Source organism: Petaurus breviceps, unplaced genomic scaffold, assembly GCF_028583685.1.
Source record: "Petaurus breviceps papuanus isolate PSGF00001 unplaced genomic scaffold, PetGlider_PUasm1.0 90825, whole genome shotgun sequence".
NCBI classification, from domain to species: Eukaryota; Metazoa; Chordata; class Mammalia; order Diprotodontia; family Petauridae; genus Petaurus; species Petaurus breviceps.
The window spans coordinates 16,848,434-16,872,880 of NW_027187353.1; the positions used below are offsets into that span (position 1 = coordinate 16,848,434).

The window sequence follows — 24,447 nt, forward strand, 5'->3', positions numbered from 1 at the left end:
AGAGAGAGAGGGAGAGAGAAAAGGACAGAGAGAGGAGGGAGGGAGAGTGAGAAAGGGAGAGAGGAGGGAGGGAGGGATAGTGAGAGAGGAAGGAGGGAGAGAGGGGGGAGGGAGGGAGTGAAGTCATATATTTAGTTTCTGCTTCAGCAGCTCTGTCAGTGGGAATGTGAAACTGAACTCTCAATGGTGCAGACACTTCCTTGGCATGTGCTGAGGCAGCAGCTCCTGAGCAGCCAAGAGGAGACACAGCCCCCAGGGATGACAAGAGGACGTTACCAGAGACTGAGAGACAGCTGACCCATCTCAGCTGCTGACTGTAGGTCCGCTTGCTGGTTTCTACCATATGTTCCCATCTTCCCCAAATTCTGCTCACCATTCAGGGCCTTCATCACTTCCTATTCTCCTTCCTGCACTTCCCCCAATGACCCCAAATCTCTCCTGGATCTCTTCCTAGCCAAAGGCTCCCACAGCACGAAGGAAGTAGCCCAGCCCAGAGAGGCCCGAGGTCAGGGGATATGTGTCCAAACTCCTGCTTCACCACTCACTCCCAGTGTGGCTGTGGGCCAGTCACTGCAGCCCTGGGCCACAATGTATACATCTATAAAATGAGGAGGCTGGACCAGAGGATCTCCAAGAGCCTTTTTTGTTCTCAGCCCTCAAATCCTGAGTCTGTCCATTGAACCCAGAACCCTGTAGCATGCAGTCTCTGGCCCATATGATCATTTCACAAGTTTAGCACCAGTGAATGGGCCTAGTGCTGTCAGGCACTGTAGGACACACATCCAAGGTTGTGACCCAAGGGTTTCCAGTCCAGTTGGAGAAGCAAGACATACATACATGAGCCAGGACAGTGGCGGTTCAGGGGAAGACATGATGAAGGGCACACTAGAAAAAAACACAAGTATAACTGCCATTGTGACCAATGTAACAATAACTCCCTTCTCCACAGCATTTAAAGACTTGTGAAGCACTTCCCTTCTTACTGAGAACCCTTCAAGGGAGGCAATGCAAGAATCAGCAGTACATTTGGAAGATAATTGGGCAGAGCAAGATGCAGATGGAAATGGCCCAGGCTGCCTTGGGAGGCAAGGCTGCATGACCTCTACTGTTGTACTGGAGACCCTTCCTCAAGTACAAGTTGGACTGGGTGGTCTCTGAGGTCCTTGCCAGTTCTGAGACTCTATGCTCCTGTGACTGAAGAGGAAGGAAGGTAGGTTAGGAGCTAGTGTGACAGTCTGGGTGGGAAAGGATGAGATCTTCAACAAGAGAGGAAGAGAGAAAGGGGGGGTGAGAGAGAAAGAGGAAGAGAGAGAGGAAAAGAGAAAGAGGGAGAGAGAGAGGAAGAGAGAGGGAGGGAGGGAGAGAGAGGAACAGAGAGAGGAAGAGGGAGGGAGAGAGAGGAAGAGAGATCTTCCTCAGATCTCCTATGTGACACAATAACTCCAACCCTCTGGCTCTGGGCAAGTCAAGTGAAGTTTGAAGACTCTGTTTCTTCATCTGTCAAATGAAGATGAAAAATACTTGTACTTCCTGTGCCCCAAGGTTGCTTTCTAAAGCTTTAATGTGCTATAGAAATATGAGGTGTCATCCAGACAAAGTCCAAAGCTATGCATACATTCATCATCCCCTCCTGCTCCTTGCCTTCCTACCCACACTGCCCAAGGATCAGGCAGTGTTGATGAGGGCACATAGAGAGACAAGAAGACTTTGAGTCTGACCAAGCAAGACAAATTCCATTTACCAGATCCATCCCAGTTTGACAGCCAACAAGCATTCATAGGGAGAGAAAAAGAAGCTCGAGAAAGGGGAAGAGGAGGAGAGTGTAGTGAAGGTCCATGTTCACATCCTTTCCCAAACACAGGTTCAAGCCAATAATATTCAGCCAGGGTCAGAGCTAGTGGTCTACAGAAGAAATCAACTAGCATAATCCCTTTCCAACCATCAGACACATAATGGAGAAGAACATATTTACATACTAGATCACAGAATCTTCGAGGTGAAGAGTCCATGGCCATGAGCCTCAGTGGGCCACACCCAGAGGGCGATGCTCAGTTCTGGGGGCTATACTTTAGGACTGTCATTGGCAAGCTTTAGAAGGTCCAGAGAAGAGCAACCAGATAGGTTAAAGTCTTGAGACCATGTCATATAACGACTGATGGAAGAACTGAGATTCTTTAGCCTGAAGAAGAAAACTCTTAAGGGGGAGGGGAAAGTTGACAGCTGACTTCAGGTATCTGAAGGGTTGTGATGAAGAGGAGAAATTCAGATTGTTCTCTTTCATCCCAGAGAGTAGATCGAGGAACCAGGAACAATGGAAGGGAAATAGCCAAGAGGCCAACTGGGGCTTGATGCCAGAAAATGCTTCCTAGCAATCAGAGCTAACCATGAGTGGAATGAGCTACTTGGGAAGGTTGGGAAGTAGGATCCCTCTCATGGGAGGTCTTCAAGCAGAAGCCCAGAGACCCTTGCAGTAGAGGATTCTTTTATCGTCTGGGTTGGACTAAATGGTCACTGAGGCTCCTTCTGATACCCAAATTCTATGCCCTTTGAAACCAACCAGTCCAACCTTCTCAACAGGAGGAATACGGGAATTTCCTCTATAACATCCTTGTCGGAAAGGCATCTAGCCTCAGCTTAAATACTTCCAGTGTCAGGGAGCTCACTACCTATCAAGGCCCTCTCAAGGTCCCCTGTTGGACAGTTGTAATTGTCAGATATTCTTCCTTCTATCGAGGCAAAATACATCTCTTTGTAATTCGAGAGAATTTTTTACCCCCCAGGTATGGGTTGCACTAGATGGCCACTGACATCTCCTGGAGTTTGTGCGACTGCAGTGGCTCCTGTTTACTCACCAGCCCAAGGTCTGCCCAAGGGGGGCCACACAGTCTATTCCCTCTTCCACAACAATGCAGCGGTCATGTCCACCCCAATTCTTCCTCTTACCAAACAAAACCATCACCAGCTCTTTCATCACCTCTTAGGGAACAGCACGAGCAGCCTTGGAGGGATAAACAGGTAGCTAGGTGGTACAGTGGACAGAGCACGGGGCCTAGAATCAGGAGGAACTGAGTTCAAATCCAGTCTCAGACACTGAATATGTTTGAGACTTACTAGTGTGATCCTGGGGAAACCACTTAACCTCTGTCTGATTCAATTTCCTCGACTATAAAATGGGAATAATAATAGCACCTACCTCTCTGGGTTGTTGTGGAGATCACATAAGATAGCAACAAGTAAAACACTTAGCATAGTGCCTGGAACACAGTAGGTGCATTATTCCCTTCCCTAAAGAAATCTACTTGTAACAGATACCCTGGGGTAGTATGTGTATTTATTTCATCATAATAATGATTTGTATTGGACCTGTGACCTAGGCAGAGGTAGAGTGACTAGAGCACTAGATTTTGAATCAAAAGGACCTGGGTTCAGATCCTACCTCAAATTTCTACTAGCTGTGTGACCTTGGGCAAGTCACCTAACCCTCTGGACCTCAGTTTTCTCAAATATAAAATGAAGTAGTTAGATTCCATGGCCTCTATGATCCCTGCTAGGTTTAAATCCATGATCCTCTTAGCCCAGTTTCATCAGGATAGGGAGTTGCCTTGAGGAAGCTCCTTCACAGATGTGTCTTAGAGGCAGCTGAACCAAGCCCATAGCTAAATTTTCAGTGTGAGCATTTACACCTTGGAAATCAGCAAGTGCTACAAATTGGGGCTTGTCTTGTGTTTTGTTGATTATCCAGCCTTAAGATAATGATGCAGAAAATGTTAATGATGCAGATTAAACCTAAAAGCCCATCCTGCCTTTTCAGAGAGCTGATTGTTAAATATTTACTAGCACACTCCTGCTCCTCCATCAAGTCAAAGATACCATTGCTAGCCATCTTACCACTGGACTCCAGTAGTTCTGGAGGAGAGAATGAAGCTGATGACTTTGCACTTTGATGACTGCCTCACTTAAATCCATTTCATGCACCAGTCCAGACATCCCCCTTGTGATGTCATTGGTCCCCTTTGAAAACGAGGGACCGCCACCGCCACCAAATTCCAGTCCATTGGTACTTCTCAATATGAATGTAGTGAGACAGCTTTCTCTTCTTTTTTGTCCTCTACTCACACTCTCCCTAAGTCGCTGTCCAGTAGCAGAGGGGGCTGTCTATCCCTGCCCCCAAACCTGTTGCTCCAAATCTTCCAACCTGAGAAATAGTTCTGGCTTCAAAAACCCAGTCTAGAAGCAGCAAGGAAGGAAAAAAAGCGTTGAGGAGGCCAGCTGGTCCCACTGGAGAGTTTCTGCCAAGTGCTCTGTCCACTGAAGAGGCTGCCTGTCTCATCTCGCCCCCTCTGCCACCAGCTTTACTGCATTTGGATTGATTTGGGATTGGGTACGTCTGGCATTAATAGCCAAATGAGGCAAGGAATCAACCATAGAAGCCAAGAGTCGCAAGGGACCTCACGTACACTTTTAGATGTAGGAGGGACTTAAAGATACTATCCAGGGGGTCTTAACGTCTTTCATCATGGACCCCTTGGGCAGTCAGATGAAGCCTACCACCCCTTTCCAGAATGATGTTTTTAAATTAATAAAGAAAAATGTATAGGATTTCAAAGGAAAGCAATGATGAGATAGTTATCCAAATGTTTAACAAAGCTTCAAGGACCCCCACGTTAAAAACCTCCAATCTAGTCCCTGCTATTTTATAGGTAAAGTAATGGAGACCTGGAAAGTCTTAATGTGGTTAAGGTCACATGGGCACTAAGTTAGATTGTAGCCTTAGAGCCAAAAGGGAACTCAGACTCCACCTAGTTGAATCCTTTCATTTTACAGGTGAGGAAACTGAGGTACAGAGGTAAATGTCCCTGAAGCAGTAAGTGGCAGGGTCAGAATTTGAATCCAGGTCCTTGGACTTCAAATTCAGTCTTCTTTCCACTGAACCATTTGAAGCCAACTCTTTGGGGTCCAAACCCTTTCTAGTTAAGTGTAAGATGAGATTTATTCCAACCTGACCAGAAATGCCCTTACCCAAGTCCCCAAAAAGTGGTTATCACCCTCTGCATAAGATGTCCAGCTGTGGAATTAATTCACTGTCTCCTGAGGCAGCCTGTCCAGCTGCTGGACAGTTCTAAATGCTAGGGCATGTTTTCTTCTATCCAGCTGCAATCTGCCTCTACATCATCTCCCTTGTTACCAGTTCTTCCTTTTGAGGCTGAACATACCTTCCTCAAGATAATCCTTAAAAGGACTGAAGTCATAATCTTGTTGTCCATCCCCCCCCCATCTTTTTCTCTTTTCCAGACTCAACATCCTGCTCCTTCAGTCAGTCTACATAGGGCAAAGGCATGCACATTTTCTCAGCATCCAGGTCACCTACATCTACTTTGTGGTGCTCAGAATGGAGCCCAAGACTCCAGTTGTGGTCAGACCAAAGCAGAGGACAGAAAGATGGTCAGGTCCCTCCAATGAGGTATTTGCAGCCAAGGGTCGCACTCAGGTGTTTTAACTCATGTTTACTCTGTCAGTTACTAAAGATAAGAGGTAGGATCTAGTATCTTCTCTCCTCAGCTCCCCAACTCTTATCTGGCTGTGTCTCTCAATACCCTATTGGAGGTAGGTTCTGTAGGTATCATTAATCCCATTTTTTTCCACTCCCCCCAAAAACAGTTATTTCGTCACTTTGGGGGGGACATCCCTCTACTGATGCCAATAGGTAATTTATCTGTAACTTAACAGTCACTAAGAGGTGCCTGTGACACAGAAAGGGTGGGTGATTTGTCCATGGCCCCACAGCTGCTTAATAAATACTTATTGACTGATTCATTCCTGACTCTAGGACTGGCCCTCTATTTACTATGCCACACCACCTTTCACCCCCATTTTAAAGGTGAAGAAAGTGAGACTTGGAGAGGTGATATGATCCAATAAGTCACACAGTTAGTAAGTGGCAGTGCCAGGATTTGAATCCAGGCCTTCTTTCTCCCAGTTTTTGCCCCACCATGTTGCTTTCTATGAAGCTCTTATTTTAGGGGAGGGCAGGAAGGAGGAGAGACAAGAGCTTGCCCTTTACCAAGGCAGACTGGCTCCTTCTCTGAACCTTGGCGTCTTAGAGCACTGCCTGGAGTACTGAGAGGCTGCCTTGTTCAGGGTCACCCAGCCAATATGAGTCAAAGGTGACTCTTTATACACTGGCTCACAATGTTGTAATTATTTTGGTTGTTTCCCCTCCACTTGGATAGGACCCATCTGACTATCTGCCAATGAGCTGTCTGATTACAAAAGGATCAGTTTTTGCACATGGGCTGTGACCAAGTATATGTATGTACACAGGCATGTCTATGTACAAACACAAACCCACTACCCTTGGATGCTGGAAGAGAATCATCTGATCCAGTTTTCAGGTGTGTCTACTAAAGCCCCAACCAACACGTTCCAGGCTTCCTTCCTCAATACTCTTACTGAAGAAGATACACCATTAACAAGACCCACTATCTGCTGTGTTCCAGACATCTGTGGCTGATGTCTCAGGAGGGTTCCTCAGACCAACTAGCCCAGGCCCCTTCAGCAGAGGTCTCCAATTCACTGACTGACTTGCCAACCTTCCGAGTTGGCCATCTTCAAAAACTGATAGCTAAGTGGGCCCAAACACCTGCTCATTCCAGTCTGAGGCACCTGCCAAATCTTCCTCCTCACTTTGATGGAGCGATAAAAGTGGACTGGCTGGCCAGGCAGATCACACTTATTGCTGGAATGAAGACTTGTCCGCTGAGAATTTTAATAGACTGATTATATAGCATCCCTGGAGAGCTTGCATGGCCCATCTTCCCCATCAGTGGGACCTGATTTGGTCATACACCCCAATCTGGATGACAGGAATCAGTATCAGGTCTGGAACACATGAGATGCTTAAGCCAAAGTATTTCTAAAACAAAAATCTGATAATACCAACTTCCCCTGACCACCTCCTATCCAACAGTGACAAATAAAATAAAAGTCTTCTCTTCAGCATTTAAGAATTCTCCATGATCGGGTTTCTGCCTACTTTTCTAATCTTATTTCATATGATTTCCCTTTAAGCACTGTCCCTTCCAACCAAAATTCTGGGGGGAAAAACTCTAGCTGCGCCCCATACATGCCAGATTTCCCATCTCCAAGTCTTTGTACCAGTGGTCCCCACATCTGGAAAGCATTCCCTCCTCATTTTCTCCTCAGAATCCCCAGCTTCCTCCAAAGCACAGCTCAGGCACCACCTACTGTAGGAACACAAGACATTTCCCCAAATTCTAGTCTATTAGTGCCCTCCTAAAATTTCTTTGCATTATATTTCCTTCCACACATACCTGTTGTGTCCCTTCCCCCACCCCAGAGAGAATGTAAGCATCCTGTGGGCAGGGGATTGTTCCACTTTTTGTCTTTATATAGCTTCAGGGCTTGGCACAGTGCTCAGCACAATGCAAGTAGTTTGGTGAATCCAAAGGAGTTATTTCCTCTGATTCCACCTATTTCAAATTCCCAATACTCCAAACCCACATTCAGCAGAGATTGTTTTCTTTTTCTTTCCTTTTCTTTTCTTTCTTTTTTAAATATCTAGACTTGAAGTTTCACCATTTTGAGAAACTCCCTCTACAAGCACAGGCTGATACCTTCTCTGAAACATAGAGCCGTATAGCTTGCCTTGTGCACTGAGAGATTAAATGACTTGTCCAGGGTCATACACCTGGTGTGTCAGAGGCAGGACATGAATCTGGGTCTTTGTGACTTATACCGACCCTCTGGCTGCTACACCAAACTGCCTTCTTCAAATTCAATAAGGACTTATTTTTTAAGTAGCAACATTGAAATACAGTCCCTTCTCCACTGACTAAAAGGGTCTTCTCCTCAACAGCTATAGAAACATGTATTAAACACCTACTCTGTCATTACATCCCCAGAGACAAAAACTTAACAGTCCCTACCCTCAAGGGACGAACTTTCTATTGGACTGAGCTACAGAGAGCATGATTGCCTGGCTGATAACCAGTCTTAAGTCCTAACCAGCTAGGGCTGGCTGCCTCACAATCCACTGTCTAATTACACAGTATCTAACAATAAAAACAGTAACAGCTAACATTTATGTCACAGTTACTATGTGTTGGGTATTGTGCTTTACAATTATTCTCATTTTATCTTCACAGCCCTGGGAGGTGGGTGCTATTATTATCCCCATTTTACAGAAGAGGAAACTGAGGCAAACAAGTTAATTGACCTGTCCAGGGTCACATAGCTAATAAGTATCTGAGGCTTGATGGGCATTCAAGTCTTCCTGACTCTAGGCCAAGTACTCTCTCCAGTGCCAGAAAAGAATGTCCCAAGTTGTGAATCTTGCTTAACCATGAGAAGTGGTCTCAAGGACAGCTGAGGATATTGTGGCACCCCTCTCCCCCATGACATATCCCCTGCCCACTTCACAAATAAGTCACCCATCCTAGCAGTTTGGCCACTTAATATGAGCTCTTGAAATATAGTCAAGGGTTTTCCCTGCCTTCAGGAAAAAAGCTGGGTAGTATCAACAGAGAAAGTCTCAACAGGCAAAAGTTCCAAAGAAACAGGAGATAACCAGACCTGCTACGGTTACTGTTGTAACAGTTGTGTTGTTGTTTAGTTGTGTTCCAGTCTTCATGACCCCCTTTGGAATTTTATTGGTAAAGATACTGGAGGGGTTTGCCATTCCTTCTCCAGCTCATTTTACAGATGGGGAAACTGAGGCAAACAGGGTGAAGTGACTTCTTGCCCAGGGTCACTTCCATAGTAAAGTATCTGAGGTCACATTTGAACTCAGATCTTCCTGACTCCAGGCCTGGCACTCTGTGCACTATGGTGCCACCTAGCTGTCCATCATGACCAGATCTACCCAACAGCTACTGTGAAATTTATTCATAAAATAATTCTGTAAGACCACTGAAAGGGATGTTCTCAGGGCATGGGGAGAAGAAGAGAGGGAGGGGGAATCACCAGTGATGTAAAAACAAAAAGTATCAATAAAATCCATATTAAAAGGAAATAAAAAGTAGAGAAGTCCTGATTAACTGAATTTAACTTAATTAGTTAATGAAATTAATTGATCTGGGTCATAAAAAAAGATGAGGAAAAATAATGTCTTCCTCTTGGTAGCAATGGGGCAGCAAAATGTTGCCTCCACTGCCAGACCCCAGCTGGTTTTCTTTGTTGCATAAGGAAAGGTTTAATGTAAGGAGGGGGAGTATATCTAAAAATAGTTGGTATTTTTAAAATGAGACCAATAAAACTTTTTTTAAAGTCTCCCTAGGTGCCAAAGCTAAGAGATGGAGAAATGTTTGTAAGTTAAAGCTGTTCGCTTGATCATTTCTCCCAGGGTACCACAGTATAAGCACACTAACTCTGGAATCAGAAGACCTGGGTTCAAATCCTGCCTCTGAGTGACCTGAGTGCTTGTGTAGCCTTGGGTAAGTCATTGCAGGACTATTTCCCCATCTGTAAAACAAGGCCTCAAGGCTGCGGGGTCCCCACCTCTATCTAGGACCTCTGTTTCTCCCTTTGCTGGTCTGAGTCACCCCTCCCCCAAGAGGAAATGAGAACTGAGAAACTTGTGGGAAGGGGGGGGGAAGTTTGCAAAGGGACACAGAGCTAGAGAATGAAGGGCAGAGTCCAGAGAGAAGCCCCCTTTCTTGACTGCAGAGAGGGCCTGGCAATGGCAAAGCCATTCAGAGCCAAATCCCAGGCAGCACTTGCCACCTCAGCGGAGGGAAAGCAAATCCAAGAGACTGTACAGCTGTTTCTGGCTTTTAGTGCGACCTGATATCCCCACTGGCAGAAAGAAACCCAGCAGAGCCAAAAATGAGGTGAAATTTCCTATCATTTCCCAATTGTGACAAACCTTTTGTGATGGATGCAATCTTTACCCTTGCAGCAAGCTTGGAAATCAGCTTCAGTCAAAAGGGGGCTAAGTAGGGACTCATGACCACCCAGCAAAAGTCACCTCTAGCCCCCAAGATCTTTGTGAAGAGTCAGGAAGAACCCAACAAAGTCTGGGGTCACTGAAACCTGGGGCTTCTACTGCCTGTGTGTATGACCCTGATTAAGTCCCTTCTCCCACTCTCTGGTCATCAGTTTCTTGTTCTGTAAGATGAGGGGGTTGCATTGTAGATAATCTCTATGACTCCCCCCAGCTCAAAACTGCATAACTCTATGGTCTTTAATAGATTTAGAGCATGACCCTAGTATCTGAGGAGGAGGGCAAGAGGTCCAAGTTGGTGATTTCATCTAAGTTCTTGGTGTGGAAACTCCCTCCCCCAGTGGGAGTCTTGAGATCACAGATCTGGAGCAGGAAGGGACCTTGGAGACCACAGAGGTCCCTCAGGCAGAGTGTATCACTGGCAGGATTTGAACTCTTGAGCCAGGGCCTTTTCCATGGAACCAAGCATGCTGCCTCCCAGAAATGAGTCAATAATCTGAGACGAGGTCATAGTGTGTCCACGATGGAAGGAGCCCCAGAGTTCAACTGGATTCATCAGATCCGAAGCCCACCAAAGGGAAAAAACTAATACTGGCCTCAGAGTGACTTTGGAAGAGGAATGTGTGCCTCCAATTTGGCGCAGTCAGCAAACATTTATTAAGTGCTTACTGCATAACAGGTTCTGTTAGAAAGCGCCACCTATTGTAAGATAAAAACACCATCCCAGCCCCCTTCCAGGAGATGAGATTCTCCTGGATGGAGGAGGTAACCATCAAGTGAAAAGAGGAGGTGATCTTTGAGGCAAGGCCTCCCCCAGAAGTGGGGTTTGGGCTGAGTCTTGAAGGGAGTCAGGAGCTAGATAGAGTGAGGGGGCACAGCATTCCAGGCACAGCAAACAGCAGAGAGGAAGGGCGTCCAATGAAGACACAGTCTCTGTATCAGATATTTTTGCTCGATAGTTTTTCTTTGTCAAAAAGGTCAGTGTGAGGGTCAGAAGAACTCACACTGAGAAGCCCAGAGATGGGATAAGTACAGAAGGATTATCAGATAAACCCTTGAACACATAGCCAACACCTACATTTTAGCCACAGAGCTGGCTTAGGGGCAGGGTGGTCTAGTAGGAAGGGAGTGGGACAAGAGGTCAGGAGGACCTGGGCTGAAATCCCCTGGCAAGTCACCTCTCTGAACCTCAGTTTCCTCATCTGTAAAATATAAAAAATACCAGAAGCAGCCTAAGAGAGATTGTATGTAGACCAAATGAGATGACATATGTAAAGTGTTTTGTGTGTATGATTTATGATGACATCATCACAGAGATATGGCTACTTATAGAGCTGATTTTACGGATACCAGGAAAGCCCTCTGGCCCCTGAATAATCACTCCCACCAGTTGGTTACAGATCTCATCTCTGTATCCAGATTCTTCTTTGTGCTTCTGGAATGACTTTGAACCTCTCCCACAAACAAATCTACTTGCTTTCTAGAACAATAGACTCTCAGAGCTAGAAATTCTCTGGGGCAACTTAGAGATTATTTAGGTCAATCCCCTCATTTTACAGGTGGAGAAACTGAGACCAGAGAGAGAAAATCATGAGCCCAAGGTCATGCAGTTAATTATGGATAGAGCCCTAGACTAGGAGCTGAGATCTAGGTTCCCATGGGGAATCCCTTCATTTTTCTGAACTCTAGTCCTCATCATCAAATGGAGAGAAGAATATTTACACTAACCTGCCTCACCTGCATGTTGTAAGCATCAGTTAGGAATGAAACCCTTTGCAATTGTGAGCTAAAATTGCTGTTCTTTTTACTATGGTTATGAGACAGCCCCAGATCAAGGGCCAGGGAGGCTGTTTGAGTCCCACATGTTTCCTGGCCCTGGAACCAAGAAAGAGTATCTTCTCTCTTTTCCCAGCTTGGAAGAGAAAGGACAGATGGGGTCCCCGGGCTTTCTAGGTGCCAGGTGAGTATGAAGTCCAATGTCCTGCCAATGACCAGGAAACACTCCCCCCCTCGTCCCCTAAAAGAGAATGGACAAGAGAACAATCTGCTTACTTGAGGATGTCGTTCCGATTGAAGAAGGAGCAGTCCTGTTAAAGGGGGAAAAAAACCTGAGTGAGTTGGAGGCATTCAATTACTTTGAGATCTCTGAAATAAAAGTAATAGATAATATTCATATAACGTTTTTAAGTTTTGAAAAGCACTTTACACATATTATTCCATTTGAACCTTGAAACATCCCTGGGTGTTAGATGCCATTATTATCCCCATTTTTACAAATATGGAAATTGAGGATGGCAATGGCTAAATGACTTGTCTAGAGCCCTACAGCTAGTCAGTGTCTGAGGGTGAATTTGAACTCAGGTCTTCCTGACTCACAAGTCAAACACTCTGTCTGCTGTGGTCCTTAGCAGCCCTTTCCTAGACAGGACACAGTCTGAGCTAAGAGGCAGTGGTTACATACACTGGGATAAAGTTTTCTTTGTCAAGGGGTAAAGTTCAGCAGGAGAGGGGACAATAAGTCAGTGAAGATGAAAAGTGTCAATAAATGGAAAATACTACAATCAGTTCTAAAGTACCAAGTCACAGAGGAGCTGTGATCGACAGAAGTGAGGGTCAGAAGAACTCACACTGAGAAGCCCAGAGATAGGATTAAGCACAGAAGGATTATCAGGTAAACCCTTGAACACATAGCCAACACATTTTAGCCACGGAGCTGGCTTAGGGACAGGGTGGTTTAGTAGGAAGGGGGAGTGGGACAAGAGGTCAGGAGGACCTGGGCCGAAATCCCCTGGCAAGTCACCTCTCTGAGCCTCAGTTTCCTCATATGTAAAATAGAAAAAAAATACCAGTAGCAGCCTAAGAGAGACTGTTTGAAGATCAAATGAGATAACATATGCGGATGCAGTTGAATTACTTTTTTTCCCTTTTAATAGCAAAATGCCACAGAGAGACCACCTGTGGTGCCCAATTCACCAACAAGTAAGACTTGAGTTTTTCTCTTTCACCCCATAGACTAAAACCTTGAGAACTAGAAATGTGGTGACTCTGAATCTGTGGTGATGAAATCAGTCAGACTATCAGAAATGGAAAGGCCTTCAGAATACATGTAGTCCAAAGGCTCCACTTGGCAGAGAAGAAAACTGATGACCAGACCACTAGTGATGAGAAGAGCTAGGCCTGGAGACAGAGGTCCTGTATTCAGTTCCCTCTTCCGATCCTTACAATCTGTGTGAACTTGGGAAAGTCACTTTACCCTGATGTGATTCAGTTTCCTCATGTGTAAAAATAAGGTGGTTAGACTGAATGACCTCTGAGGGTCTCTTCCAGCTCTAAACCTATGACCTCATGTCCCTATGACGGGATAGTGTTCTTGACTATGCCAAAAAAAAAAAAAAAAACAAAGACAATGGGGACAAGGGGCAGCTACTGAATAATCAATGTTACACAATCATAAGGATGATAGCTAAGTTAATTAAGTAAACAAGGTGTCCTACTTCATAGTTTGAGATCTTCTAGAATTCCCTCTTTTTCTCCAGGGATTTTTTAAAGCACACCTTGTAATCCTAGAGGGATGGAAGAGTTCCCTGCTCATCCTCTTAGGTTTCATTTGCTCAGGGCTCAAATATCCAAGTTCCCTGGCCTCCCCTCAAAACCAGCCTACTGGCAGATAGTGTAGCCGGGGTCTGGTTACTGGGCCTGGGACCAGATGGTGCCCCCAGCTCATATTGTCTGAAGAAGTCCAAGTTAGGTAGTTAACTCTTTGTTCACTCTAGCACAGTAAGGCAGCCAGACAGGAAGTTCCCTCTGCATTTAGCATACAGTAGGCACTTAATAAATGTTTACTGATTGATTAGTCGTGCTGCCATTAGTTGTCCACACAAATTAAGAATAAGAAGCCGCACTACGATACATCAGAAAGACCAGGTAATATAAAAATCCTGCCTTTGATTACTTATTACAAAGTCACTATGTGACTTAGGACACTCTACCACCCTGGCTTTTTCATCTACAAAGTGCCAGAGATGACCTCTGATGTCCTGCCCACTTCTAAATCTTTAATCCCTGAATAAGGGCTGTGCACTCCTCTTCTGCACTTTGGCCCACCCTGTTCTGTATCCCTGCAATGTCCTCCCTCGGTTACCTGTACTTTAACATTCAATTCAAATGCCTGAAAAAATATGGCTTGTTCTGTACCTCTAATCCATCCCTTCTCTGTCAAGAGGTGGGGACTGGTCATCATATCTGTTAGAGTTCTTAAATCTTTGAAATCATAAAGTTCAACTCAACTGCCTCCTCTTCCTTCCCTGAAGCCCCTCAGGCTACAAGGATTTTCTCCCTCAGACGTCCTATAGCATTTCTCTTGTAGCCCTCTCTGATGCATCCAAAATGATTTGCTGTATGTCTTGTTGTCCCACTAGACTAAGCCATCTGAGGGCAATGACCATATCCTGCAAACACTGTGACGACGTAGTAAATGTCTTTTGAATGAATAAAAACCAACAGGAAACGTTCTCAGAAAAATAAACTTGCTATCACTTTTAAAAACACATTTTCCATCTCATTTTTATCATGGTTTAAAACCGCTTCTTATTAAAGTCTTCCTATTACTATAAAATCATATCATCATAGATCTGGGATTAGAAAGAAATCCTTAGGTCATTAAGTTCAGATGTGCTCAAACTTTTGGTCTCAAGACATCTTTACACTTTTATAAATTGTTGAAGACTCTCCCCTGACCCCCCTGAAAACAGTTTTTGTTTGTGGGGGTTAGACCTATCAATATTTGTCATATTTCAAATTAAAACATCTTAGTATTATGACAAAAATAGTTTTAACCTCACGAACCCCCTGAAAAGTCCTTGGGGACACCCAGGGATCCCTGGATCACACCGTGAAAACGACATAACTGGCCAGACATCCTTATTTTACAGATGAGGAAGCCTGGAGCAAAGAGGGTTGGTGGTCTTCCCAGGGTCATGTAGATCATAAACCTCAGAATCAGGACTTGGGACTTCATCATGGTGGCCCTGGGCTCTGAAAGGCCATGCCAACAAGGAGAGCAAGTTTGAGCAGGTCCTTCCCAGTACGGAGTGGCTTTACATGTGGGCCAAGTAGGGGACTAGGTGTCTTTTATCTGGGGGCTAGAAGTTGTACACCTGGGGATGGATTATTTTTGGCTGAAGCAACTCACAAAAACCATCTATGGACAAAGAATCATATTATTTGGAGCTGGAAAGGGCCTTACAGATTCAACATATTATATAATATTATAATATATGTAATATTGCAATAGAATGTTATATATACACATACATATATATGTGTGTGTATGTGTATATGTGTGTGTGTTACATCATCCTTTCATTTTGTAGATAAAGAAACTAAAATCCAGAAAAGTGACTTGCCCAAGGTCACGCCATAAGAGGCTAGCGCTCAGGGCTCAGTGCTTTCTTCTATTGCCTGAGACACCGTGAGGATTCCATCCACATGCGCAGAGGGAGTCCCCACATGAGCCTCTGAAGCAGAGGCATCCCAAGCACCACCCAAACCAGATTAAACGTAGCTCCCAAATGGTTTTAATATGTCGCTGCATTAATAGAAAGAAAAGAAAGAAGTGAGTGGTTTTCTAAGTCAGCATGTGGCCTGCAGGAATCCTCACGTACAGTTGGATGGCTCATTCCCATTCGAGCTTGGCATCGCTGCCCAAAAGCATTGAATCAATAACAACAATACTTGACTTTGCTATGAGGCTTCCTGAGCACTTCTCAGGACACACATTATTACTATTATTGTCAGAGCAGGAAACTGAGCCTTGAAGATGGGAAGTCAGTGGCCTGAGGGAACACAGCAGGTCTAGCTCTCAGGTCTGGCCCTCAGTGCAGGGTCTTTCCACTGACCCACGAGCCCTGACACAAAACAGGGAAAGTAGTCAAGGTCGGGGGGAGGACTGGGAAGGGGAGTGGACAGAGGAAGGGTTCAAAGTTCCAAGGTCTGGTTTGGGGGTGAATATAGGGGGCTCCATTTCTATAAACCACAACATGACCCACACCAAGAGGTGCTTTTGAAAAATAGCCATCTATAGGAGGCGGTGTGAGCAGACAAGGGGACATTTACTGCCCTTAGGAACAAAGGACCTGGGTTTGATGGGAAGTCCCTTGAAGGATGGGAGTGGATCGGGAGAACAGATCTGGCTGGCAGTCCATAAGTCTGTATGGAAGTGCTGGCTTCCCCTTCCCCCATCCCTTGTCCTCTGTAATACAGTAGGACAGTGGGGATGATTCTTGGGGAAGAATATTCATGGAATGCCTCATAATTTTCAAATAAGGACACTTATTTTAACAGAAAGAATACTGGAGTCAGCGTTACAGGATCTGAGTTCAAGCCCCAGTTTAGTAATTTATGAAATCACAGACTTCAGAGATAGAAAAGACCACATCCAGTCCACCCCACAGCTCACTCCCTGAATAACTTAGGGAAAGTAAGTTCTTTGGGTCTTGGGGTCTTCAGCTGTGCAATGAGAGAATCCATTGGCAATAAGAGCTGGCCCACCTTATCTCATTTGATGCTCACGGTATCTCTGTGAGGGAGGCAGGGCAAACGTTCCTCCCATTTGACAGATAAGCAAACTGTGACCCAGAATTAATGTAAGCAAGGTCCCCCAGGTAGACAGTGGTGGAGCTGGGACTAGGAGCTGGGTTCAGGGCTTTTTCTCCTATACTTGACTTGTAAAGAAGTAGCCAAACCTTTGTGGGTCTCTAAGCCTCATCTCACCTTACTCCTCTAGCTGCTAATGCGCTTCCAAAATTTCCTTTATTTATTTTACACACCGATGTTTCACATTTGTTTATCTGTGCTACCAAATGAGTTAATATTTATAAAGTGCCTGGCCTATAGCAGGTGACTAATCAGTGCTTGTTCCTTTCCCCTTCACCCCATGTGTCTGTTGTTTATCCCAGTAGAATGTAAGCTTGTTGAGGCATGAACATTTTTTGCAGGGACAGGACAGGGGTCTCTACACCCTCAGCACCTAGCACAACACTCGACCTATAGCCAGCACTATCTAAGTGATGAATGAATGAATGTATTCTGAATGTACTTTGGAGTGCAGCCCTTTGGGATCATGACGAAGTTGCTTCAGGGGATGCCCACTGCCTTGGCTCCAGCTTCCTTTGCTCCTGCCAGAGGAGTCTGGGCAGCTTGACATGCATGCCAATGAGAGATGCTTCTGCTGGGAACCCTGAACAATGTCCCAGACAGCAGGCATCCCAGACCCATTCTAGAAAAGGACCCGGCCTCGTTGACAGAGTTACTGACACTGCCCTGGCAAGCTGGAGTATTTTTAATGATATTTGGGTGGCATTGGAACTCCAGCAATTCAATTGTGTGCTGATTAGCAGAAGGGCTGAGAGAGAGAGAGCGTGTGTGTATGTGTGTGTGTGTGTGTAGGAGGGGGAGGGAATGGGAACAGATGCATTAGCAGATAAATAATTTTGTGTTCTAATGGGCCTACAAGAGCCTAGTCCTTATGTACTGATTTAGGAGAAAGAAGAACCCTAGAAAATCATCACTGGGCTAGGCAACCCATGACCTTGAAATCATTTTCACCACTAATGTGGTGTGGCAAACAGGATGGGGCTAAGACACCTGGTTCTGAATTCCAACTCTGCCCCAATCTCTGTCTGACCTTAGAAACAACACTAACGTCTCTAGCTCTCAGTGTACCCAACCATAAAATGGGTAGAATAATAGTAGTTTGTTACAAAAGCAACCCTTCCATTGTCATTGCTAGAAATGATCTGAATCATGAACCAATATTTAGGACATGTCATTGAGGTTTGCCATTAAGAATGAGAAGAGGAGGCATCGCACATATGGAAGCCAAAGCCCTGGGTTTGAAGTTAGAGGAGCTGGGTTATAAGTCTGCCTCTGTCACAGCCTGCTTCTGTGACCCTGGGCAAGTCATTTGCCTAAGTCTCCTTATCTGTACAGTGAAGGAGATGGACCAGATGAACTCTTAAGTTCTTCATTCTATAAAGCTATGATCCTATAAGATTGGAAGGGGAGGGAGGAGAAGGGAGAACAAAAAGGGAAAAGATGTGAACAGATACTGAGCTCATTGTGTGTACATCCACAAACTGAGAATCAGAGTTCCATTTTATACCCAAAAGAACTTAGTGAAGAATCAAACCGGCTCTGGAAAAAAGACAAGAAGATAAGCTGTCTCTTTTGGAAAGCAGAGGCCAGGAATGACCATATGAGAGGCATCATAGAACTGAAGAGGGGGTGCTAGACTTAAGAGTCAATATCTCACCCCCAGCACTTATCAGCTATGTGGTCTTAGGCAGATCCTGACCTTTCTCTAGGTCTTAGTTTCCTTCTTTGAAAAATGGAGAAAATGCTGCCTAAGCTACTTTCCTCACAGGTTGTCATGAGACAGTACCATCAAAATATGGGATAAGAACAGAGACTGACAGGTGAGTTCTACTGATAGGAAGCTTCCTGGTGAGGAAATTCCTGCTGCTGATACAAGCCAGCACCTCTGCTGCAACTTCTAGTCTTGAGTTGTGTGGAGCACTGAACGGCTGAGTGATTTTGGGAGGGTCAGAGGAAGGACTGGAACCTAGGCCTTTTTGCTCTGAGACCTGTCTGTCTACTCATTATACTCCATGGTTTCACTTTTTTTTTTTAAACCATGAGAAGTCTATATTATAAAAATATTGGAACCATGGAAAATGACCTGCTCTTACCCCACTTTCAGTGAGAAGAGAATTTAGAAGCAATGTGTTCAAATTTTAGCGAGGAGAAAATAGGTTAGTATCAGAGCCCCAGAACCAAAGCAAGGATGCAGATAGCTTCCTGACAAAAAGAACAACAGAAAACTTCAAGTGGTGGAGAGAAGAAAATAAATGTTTATTATTTGAAAAAAGAAGAAAATAAAAAAAGAAAGGAAGGAAAGGGCAAATATAGTAAGGGAAAGGAAGGAGAATGGAAAAGAGAGAAAAAAGGAAGGGAAGAAAATGACAAAAAGGCATAACCTCCTTCTAAGGGAGATCACAAAGTCTCTTACCCTGGAAAATTTTAAGAACAGAAGCAACACCCCTCTGCTCAGGGATGGTCAATGCTCAGTCTAGCCTGAACCTTACTCTTCCTTCTTCTTCCTAACATTTGAAATGCAGAGGCAGCCTCTATCACTATACATAACAGCATAACTCATGCCCTGAGGTGCAATCAAGGTAGTGTGGCAGAGCGGAAAGAGCATCCCTTGCCTTTGGAGAAAGAGGATATTTAAATCCTGACTCCACACTGTGACTTCTCTCCTTACCCCCATCCCTAAGACATAGTCTTTCCTTCCTTGGAGCAGCAATGGAGTGGAGAAAAGAAGATTGAACCCAGAATCTTCAGACTCTGCCACTTAATCTTTGGGTAAGTTACTTAAAGCTCCCTAGACCTCAGTTTCCTCATCTGTAAAAGAGGAGGCAGGGTTGACCTAAATGACCCCTACCATTCCTTCTAGATCTAAATCCTGTAACCCTATGTACATTCTAATTAGTTCATTTTGGGGTCCATCAAACTAGCAGGGAATATTTATAGGAAGCCTATCATGTACCCTGCATTGCCCTCGGGTAGCTCCTAGCTGTAAGAGATAAAGCATCACATTAAAAATAATAACAAAAGAAAAGACACTGCCTTCCAAAAGTACCCATCCTGGAGAGTGAAAGGATGATGCCCACCCTCTCCTTGAGAAATAACCAAGCATCACAGGATGCTATTCGAAGAGGAGAAGCTTCTAGTATGTCAGCTGAAGAAGAGAAGTGGCCTCTGGGGCCATAACTTCACATATATTATTCTCCCCTTCAGCTCCAGAGACAAGACCAGGCTGAGCTCCTGAGCACTTTGAACTTGACACCAGAGGTTTTCTCCAGGCTCTGTAAATGAAGCTGGGTAGAAGATAGAGACTCAGTAACCAGAACACTGGGTTGGCACTACAAGTCCCCAGGGCCAAGATCCCAAGTTCATTCGCTATTTCTTCAAAGTATACTTGACATCTAGCAACCTGAGAGCTCTAGATCATCCATCTGAATTCCAGACACCTTCCCTCCTGAGCCAAAGAGGCAGATTTCCTAGGCTTGAGGAACTGGCTCTTTGTACTCAGGCAGAAGACTTTACATTTATCCCTATTGAATTCCACCTTATTAGATCCAGTCCCATGTAACTTTGGACCAGTCACAAAGTTCTTCCAGTTTCTTCATCTGTCAAAGGGTTGTACTAAATGATCTCTGAGGAAGAGGGAGGAGAAAAAGGAAAGGAAAGGAAGAAAGAAGGAAGGAAGGAAGGAAGGAAGGAAGGAAGGAAGGAAGGAAGGAAGGAAGGAAGGAAGGAAGGAAGGAAGGAAGGAAGATGAACAGAAAAGCTACAGACATAGCAAACATCATATTTTAAAAACCAAAAATATTTTATAAGTGTATATAGAGATTTAGAAGAAGCAGAGGGAAAACACATTGCTATTGCTTTCTAAAATTAATTTTTTTTCTTTCAGTCAGAATACAAAACACCTTGAATTCCAAGGCAGTTGGGTGTCATACTAGATAGAGTGCTGGACCTTATGTCAGGAAGATGGGAGTTCAAATATGGACTTAGATACTCTGAGACCCTGAGCAAGTTACTTAACCTCTCCCTCAGTTTTCTCATCTGTAAAATGGGTATAACAGTAGCATCTACCTCCTAGGGTTGTTGTCAGTATAAAATGAGGTGTTTGCAAAGTATTTTGTAAATCTTAAAGCATGATGTAAAGCTATTATTGTTATTTTACTTGGAGATTCCTTCCATTTTTAGTTAATTACATTTGTTAAAGGTGTTGGGTCAATTTTACTTTAAAATTACTTAAGATTAAAATTCATAAAAGAGAAGGAAAAGGTTCACCTGGGGGCTGAATTGACACCCCTCCCCTTAACTCTCTCTTTTTTTTTTTCCCTAATTCTCCCCTTCACTTCTGACTCCCAAAGTGCCCTGGGTCTCTTTAATTGACTAAGAGATCCAAGGTTAGAGGGTTTGGTTATAAGCTCTGGCCTGAGCACCCTGGTCCAAACCTGTAACATTTTCTCCTGCCCAATTTTTCAGGGGCATTGGGATGGAAGCAGCTCCCAGAGGGAGTCCCATTTCTGACTTTCTGGGGTCCCTCTGACTGGCTAGGCCTGCTGCTGCAGTAGAGGGATGAGAAGAGAACCCTAAAGATAGCTCCAGAGACCTAGACTGGCTCTGATTCTAGGTCACCTGGAATCTGGAAGTGAGAGTATGAAAGAGGAGATAGACTCGGGAAGCAGAATGTGGCAGGATAATGGACACGTTACAGAGCCTTGGGACAGCCAGAAAAGATGTCTCAGCAGTTCTGGTTAAGATGTCCAAGAGGGACTGGGGAGGAGGGGAAGGGGCAGATATCCTTTACAAAAACTCACTATTTTGTTGTCTATCATTTACAAAAAACACTTTCCTCACAACAGTCTTCTGAGGTAAACAGTTCAAATGTGATCCCCTTTTCACAGAAGAGGAAACTGAGTCTCGGGGAGGTGAAGAGACTTTAGCAGGAGTCCTCAAACCCTGGCGTTTGCCAAAACTTCCCTTCCCTCTCCCGAGGGGTCTGGAGAAGATAACCACATACCCCCACGAGGACGCCCCTGCCCCGAGCATTCCGGGAGCCCCGAGAGACAGCCAGGGATAAAGGGCGGATCCCGACTGAACCCGCCTTCTGGGCAGCAGAGCGTGGCTTCTTGAGGTCTTAAGTTAGGATGGGCTGGGGATGGAGAAGGAGCAGCTGGCAGGTGGCAGAAGGCGGCAGAAGGGAGCACCATCCCAATCCCCCCAGCCCAGTCCTGCCCCCTGCTCCCAACCGGGCCCCTCACCTGGTAGTTATCCAGCTGTTCGTCAGTGAAGATCGTCTGTTTGTTCCCCATCTCAGCCACGGAACCGGGGCTCGGCCCGGGCCAAGTCTTCCATCAGAAGGCGCCTGCTGGCTCTCGGGGACCCCGGCGTCCGAGCCGCTGCGGCCCGATCGGACGGACGGTGCCCGGTCCCTGGGTGTCCTGAATGCTGCCTCTCACACCGATCGCCCCCTCCGGGGCACAGGTGACCGGAGGAGGAACGAGAAGAAGGTGCGGAGATGGCTGGGAGGGCCGGGGGTCAGCCCAACGGGCTCATCCCAGTGGACCCTCGCCGCTGCCGCTGCCTCTGCCGCTGCTTCTGACAACGCCACGGGCTACCTGCGGCTCCGCCTGGGCCGGCTGGGATGGGGAAGACTGGCTGAGAGAGGAGCTGCGGGAGGGCGAGGAGTGCCCGCAGCTCCGGACAGCTCCGGACAACTCCAGACAGCTCCGGCTCCCGGCCTCCTAGCCAAGGTCCGGGAGCCCAGGGAGTCCGGGCCTTTGGGGCCGCCCAGCCCGGAGGAGGGGAGGTGAGCAGAGGGCGGGGCTGTGGCAGCCCGGCCCCTAGGCTGCCCCTTGGCCAGACAAGGCTGGAGGCTCCGCCTCCGGAGAACTTGGGGCAGCAGGCAGACGCCAGCTGGGAGAGGTCAGTGCGCTCTCCGTCTCCAAGAGCTGGATTCCGTCGCGGTCTCTGACACTCCCTTCGCACCCCGCACCCACCCGATCTACTTCCCCACCTTCCATCTTCCCACCCTCCAACATCTTCCAGACTTGGTTGCCCAGAGAGGGTCTGCAAGCAAGGGCCCCTTGTCTGCATCCCAACGGCACGCACCATAATTCAGTTTCTACACCTTTTGCCCTAAACGTTTTCCTTAGCTTCTCTGTCTCCAATCTCCCTTGCACCCTCCACACTGCTGTCAGAGTAAGGTTTCTAACGGAAAGCCTGGCTATGCCAGACTATGAGGAGACTCCCTATTGCCTCTAAAATTCACACACACACACAGAGCTTTATTCTGTTTGGCAGCTAGGTGGCCTCAGTAAATCGATGGGACAGCAATCAAGAAGGCCTGAGGGCAAATCAAGTCACCCAGTTTCCTTGTCTGTAAAAGGGGCATACTACCCACTCTCAGGTAATAACAGCAACCCCTCCCTGGGTTGTTTCTAGGAGCATTTAGCACACGGTCTGGCTTTGTAGTAGGCATTTAACAAATGTTCATTTGTTTCCTTCCCTCCAATAAGCATTTAAGTGTCTATTAAGTGCTAGGCACCGTAAGAAATGATACCAGAAAAGGGGTTGAGAGCTGGCCTAGGACTGGGGTCCAAGCTGGCCTCTGATACTAAAGGTAGAGTGGACGTTGGCCTCTTGGTGCTCTCAAGGTACCCAACCACACTGGCAGACAGAGTTCCCTTTATCTATGAAATCACAGGCTCCTTCTCAATCCCCATTCTCTTTAAGCACCTCGTGTTCCAGCCAGAAGGGTCTGCCAGCTGTTTCCCCATCTTGTCCTGCTTTCTTCCTCCCATGGACCAGTCTGAGGGGCCCATCCTTTGTTGCTACTGTCCTTCCCCCAAATCTGTGTCTACCGAAACCCATTCTTTCTTTAAGGCCCAGCTCATCCTCCATGACCCCTTCCTGACAGTCCCAGCTGAATGTTTTGTCTCTCTTCACATTTTCCTGAAGGATTTTATCTCGATTTGTCCTGATTTGTCTTCCTCCTATTAGATTGTAAGCCCCCCCCCCAATTGTTTTCACTTTTGTCTCCCTAGAGCCCAGGACAGAGTCATGTAAGTGCTAAATAAATGACTGGTTGTTGGAGCCATGTCTGGCACCACCTCTGATGTCATTAAGAAAGCCAAACCAGAGCCAGTGAGTTTGGCATGACTGCCTCCAGCTAGGCCTTGCCAGCTGCTGGACCTACAGAGGGCAGGGAGTAGGCTGACCCTGGCCTGAGAAAGGTCTTGGACATCATGTGCTGGTGAAAGGTCTGAAAAGGAAGCTTGGTCTAGTGTGCCTAACCTCCTTCTAGTGGCTCCCTGTGGTGCCAGAGACAGGAAAAGGAGATCCCCCATATCCTTTTATAAGATTCTCACACCCAGAGGAGGTGCTCACACACAGGTTGGGATTCCCTGCCTTATTCAGAATTCCACAGAGAATGTAAGCTCCCTCAGGGTAAGACATACAGGAGGCTTTCTTGTCACTGCATCCCCAGTGTCTAGCAAAATGCCTGGCATGTAGCATCAATGCAGCACAGATATTTCTGTTATTGCTGTTGTTCCATCAAACCAAAAACAACCTTTCTGTGACTTCTATCCATTGCTCCCCACTCTGATTCCTCTTTTACATGACAATCCCTCAAAAACTTGCAGGTGGCCATCATATCTTAGCTCCCCCAGTCATCCCATCGGCAGAGGTTAAATATTTCGTTTCTCAGTATGATCTGAAATCTTTCCAATCCTCTTTAGTTTGCCAAGACTGAGCTCCATAGTGTTATTCTTGCAAATCTCTCCATACCTCTTTGACTGTTCACACCCTGTCTCATTCTACCAGGACATCATATCTAGCATTATTCA

General features: G+C 45.8%; 1 protein-coding gene across 3 annotated transcripts in view; it reads right to left on the reverse strand.

The window, feature by feature from the left end:
- Positions 1-22,420, reverse strand: part of CIB2 (calcium and integrin binding family member 2) — a 32,075-nt gene extending 9,655 nt beyond the window's left edge. The window contains exons 1-3 of one of the 3 annotated variants that reach the window (XM_069071390.1): positions 21,859-22,420; positions 12,014-12,048; positions 838-885 (exon numbers count right to left, since the gene is read on the reverse strand). In XM_069071390.1, coding sequence (XP_068927491.1) covers positions 838-885; positions 12,014-12,048; positions 21,859-21,909 — 134 coding nt within the window. In that variant the 5' untranslated portion in view covers positions 21,910-22,420. The remainder of the gene's footprint in view (positions 1-837; positions 886-12,013; positions 12,049-21,858) is intronic. The other 2 variants (XM_069071391.1, XM_069071392.1) reach the window with 2 other exon arrangements.
- Positions 22,421-24,447: the final 2,027 nt, after the last annotated feature.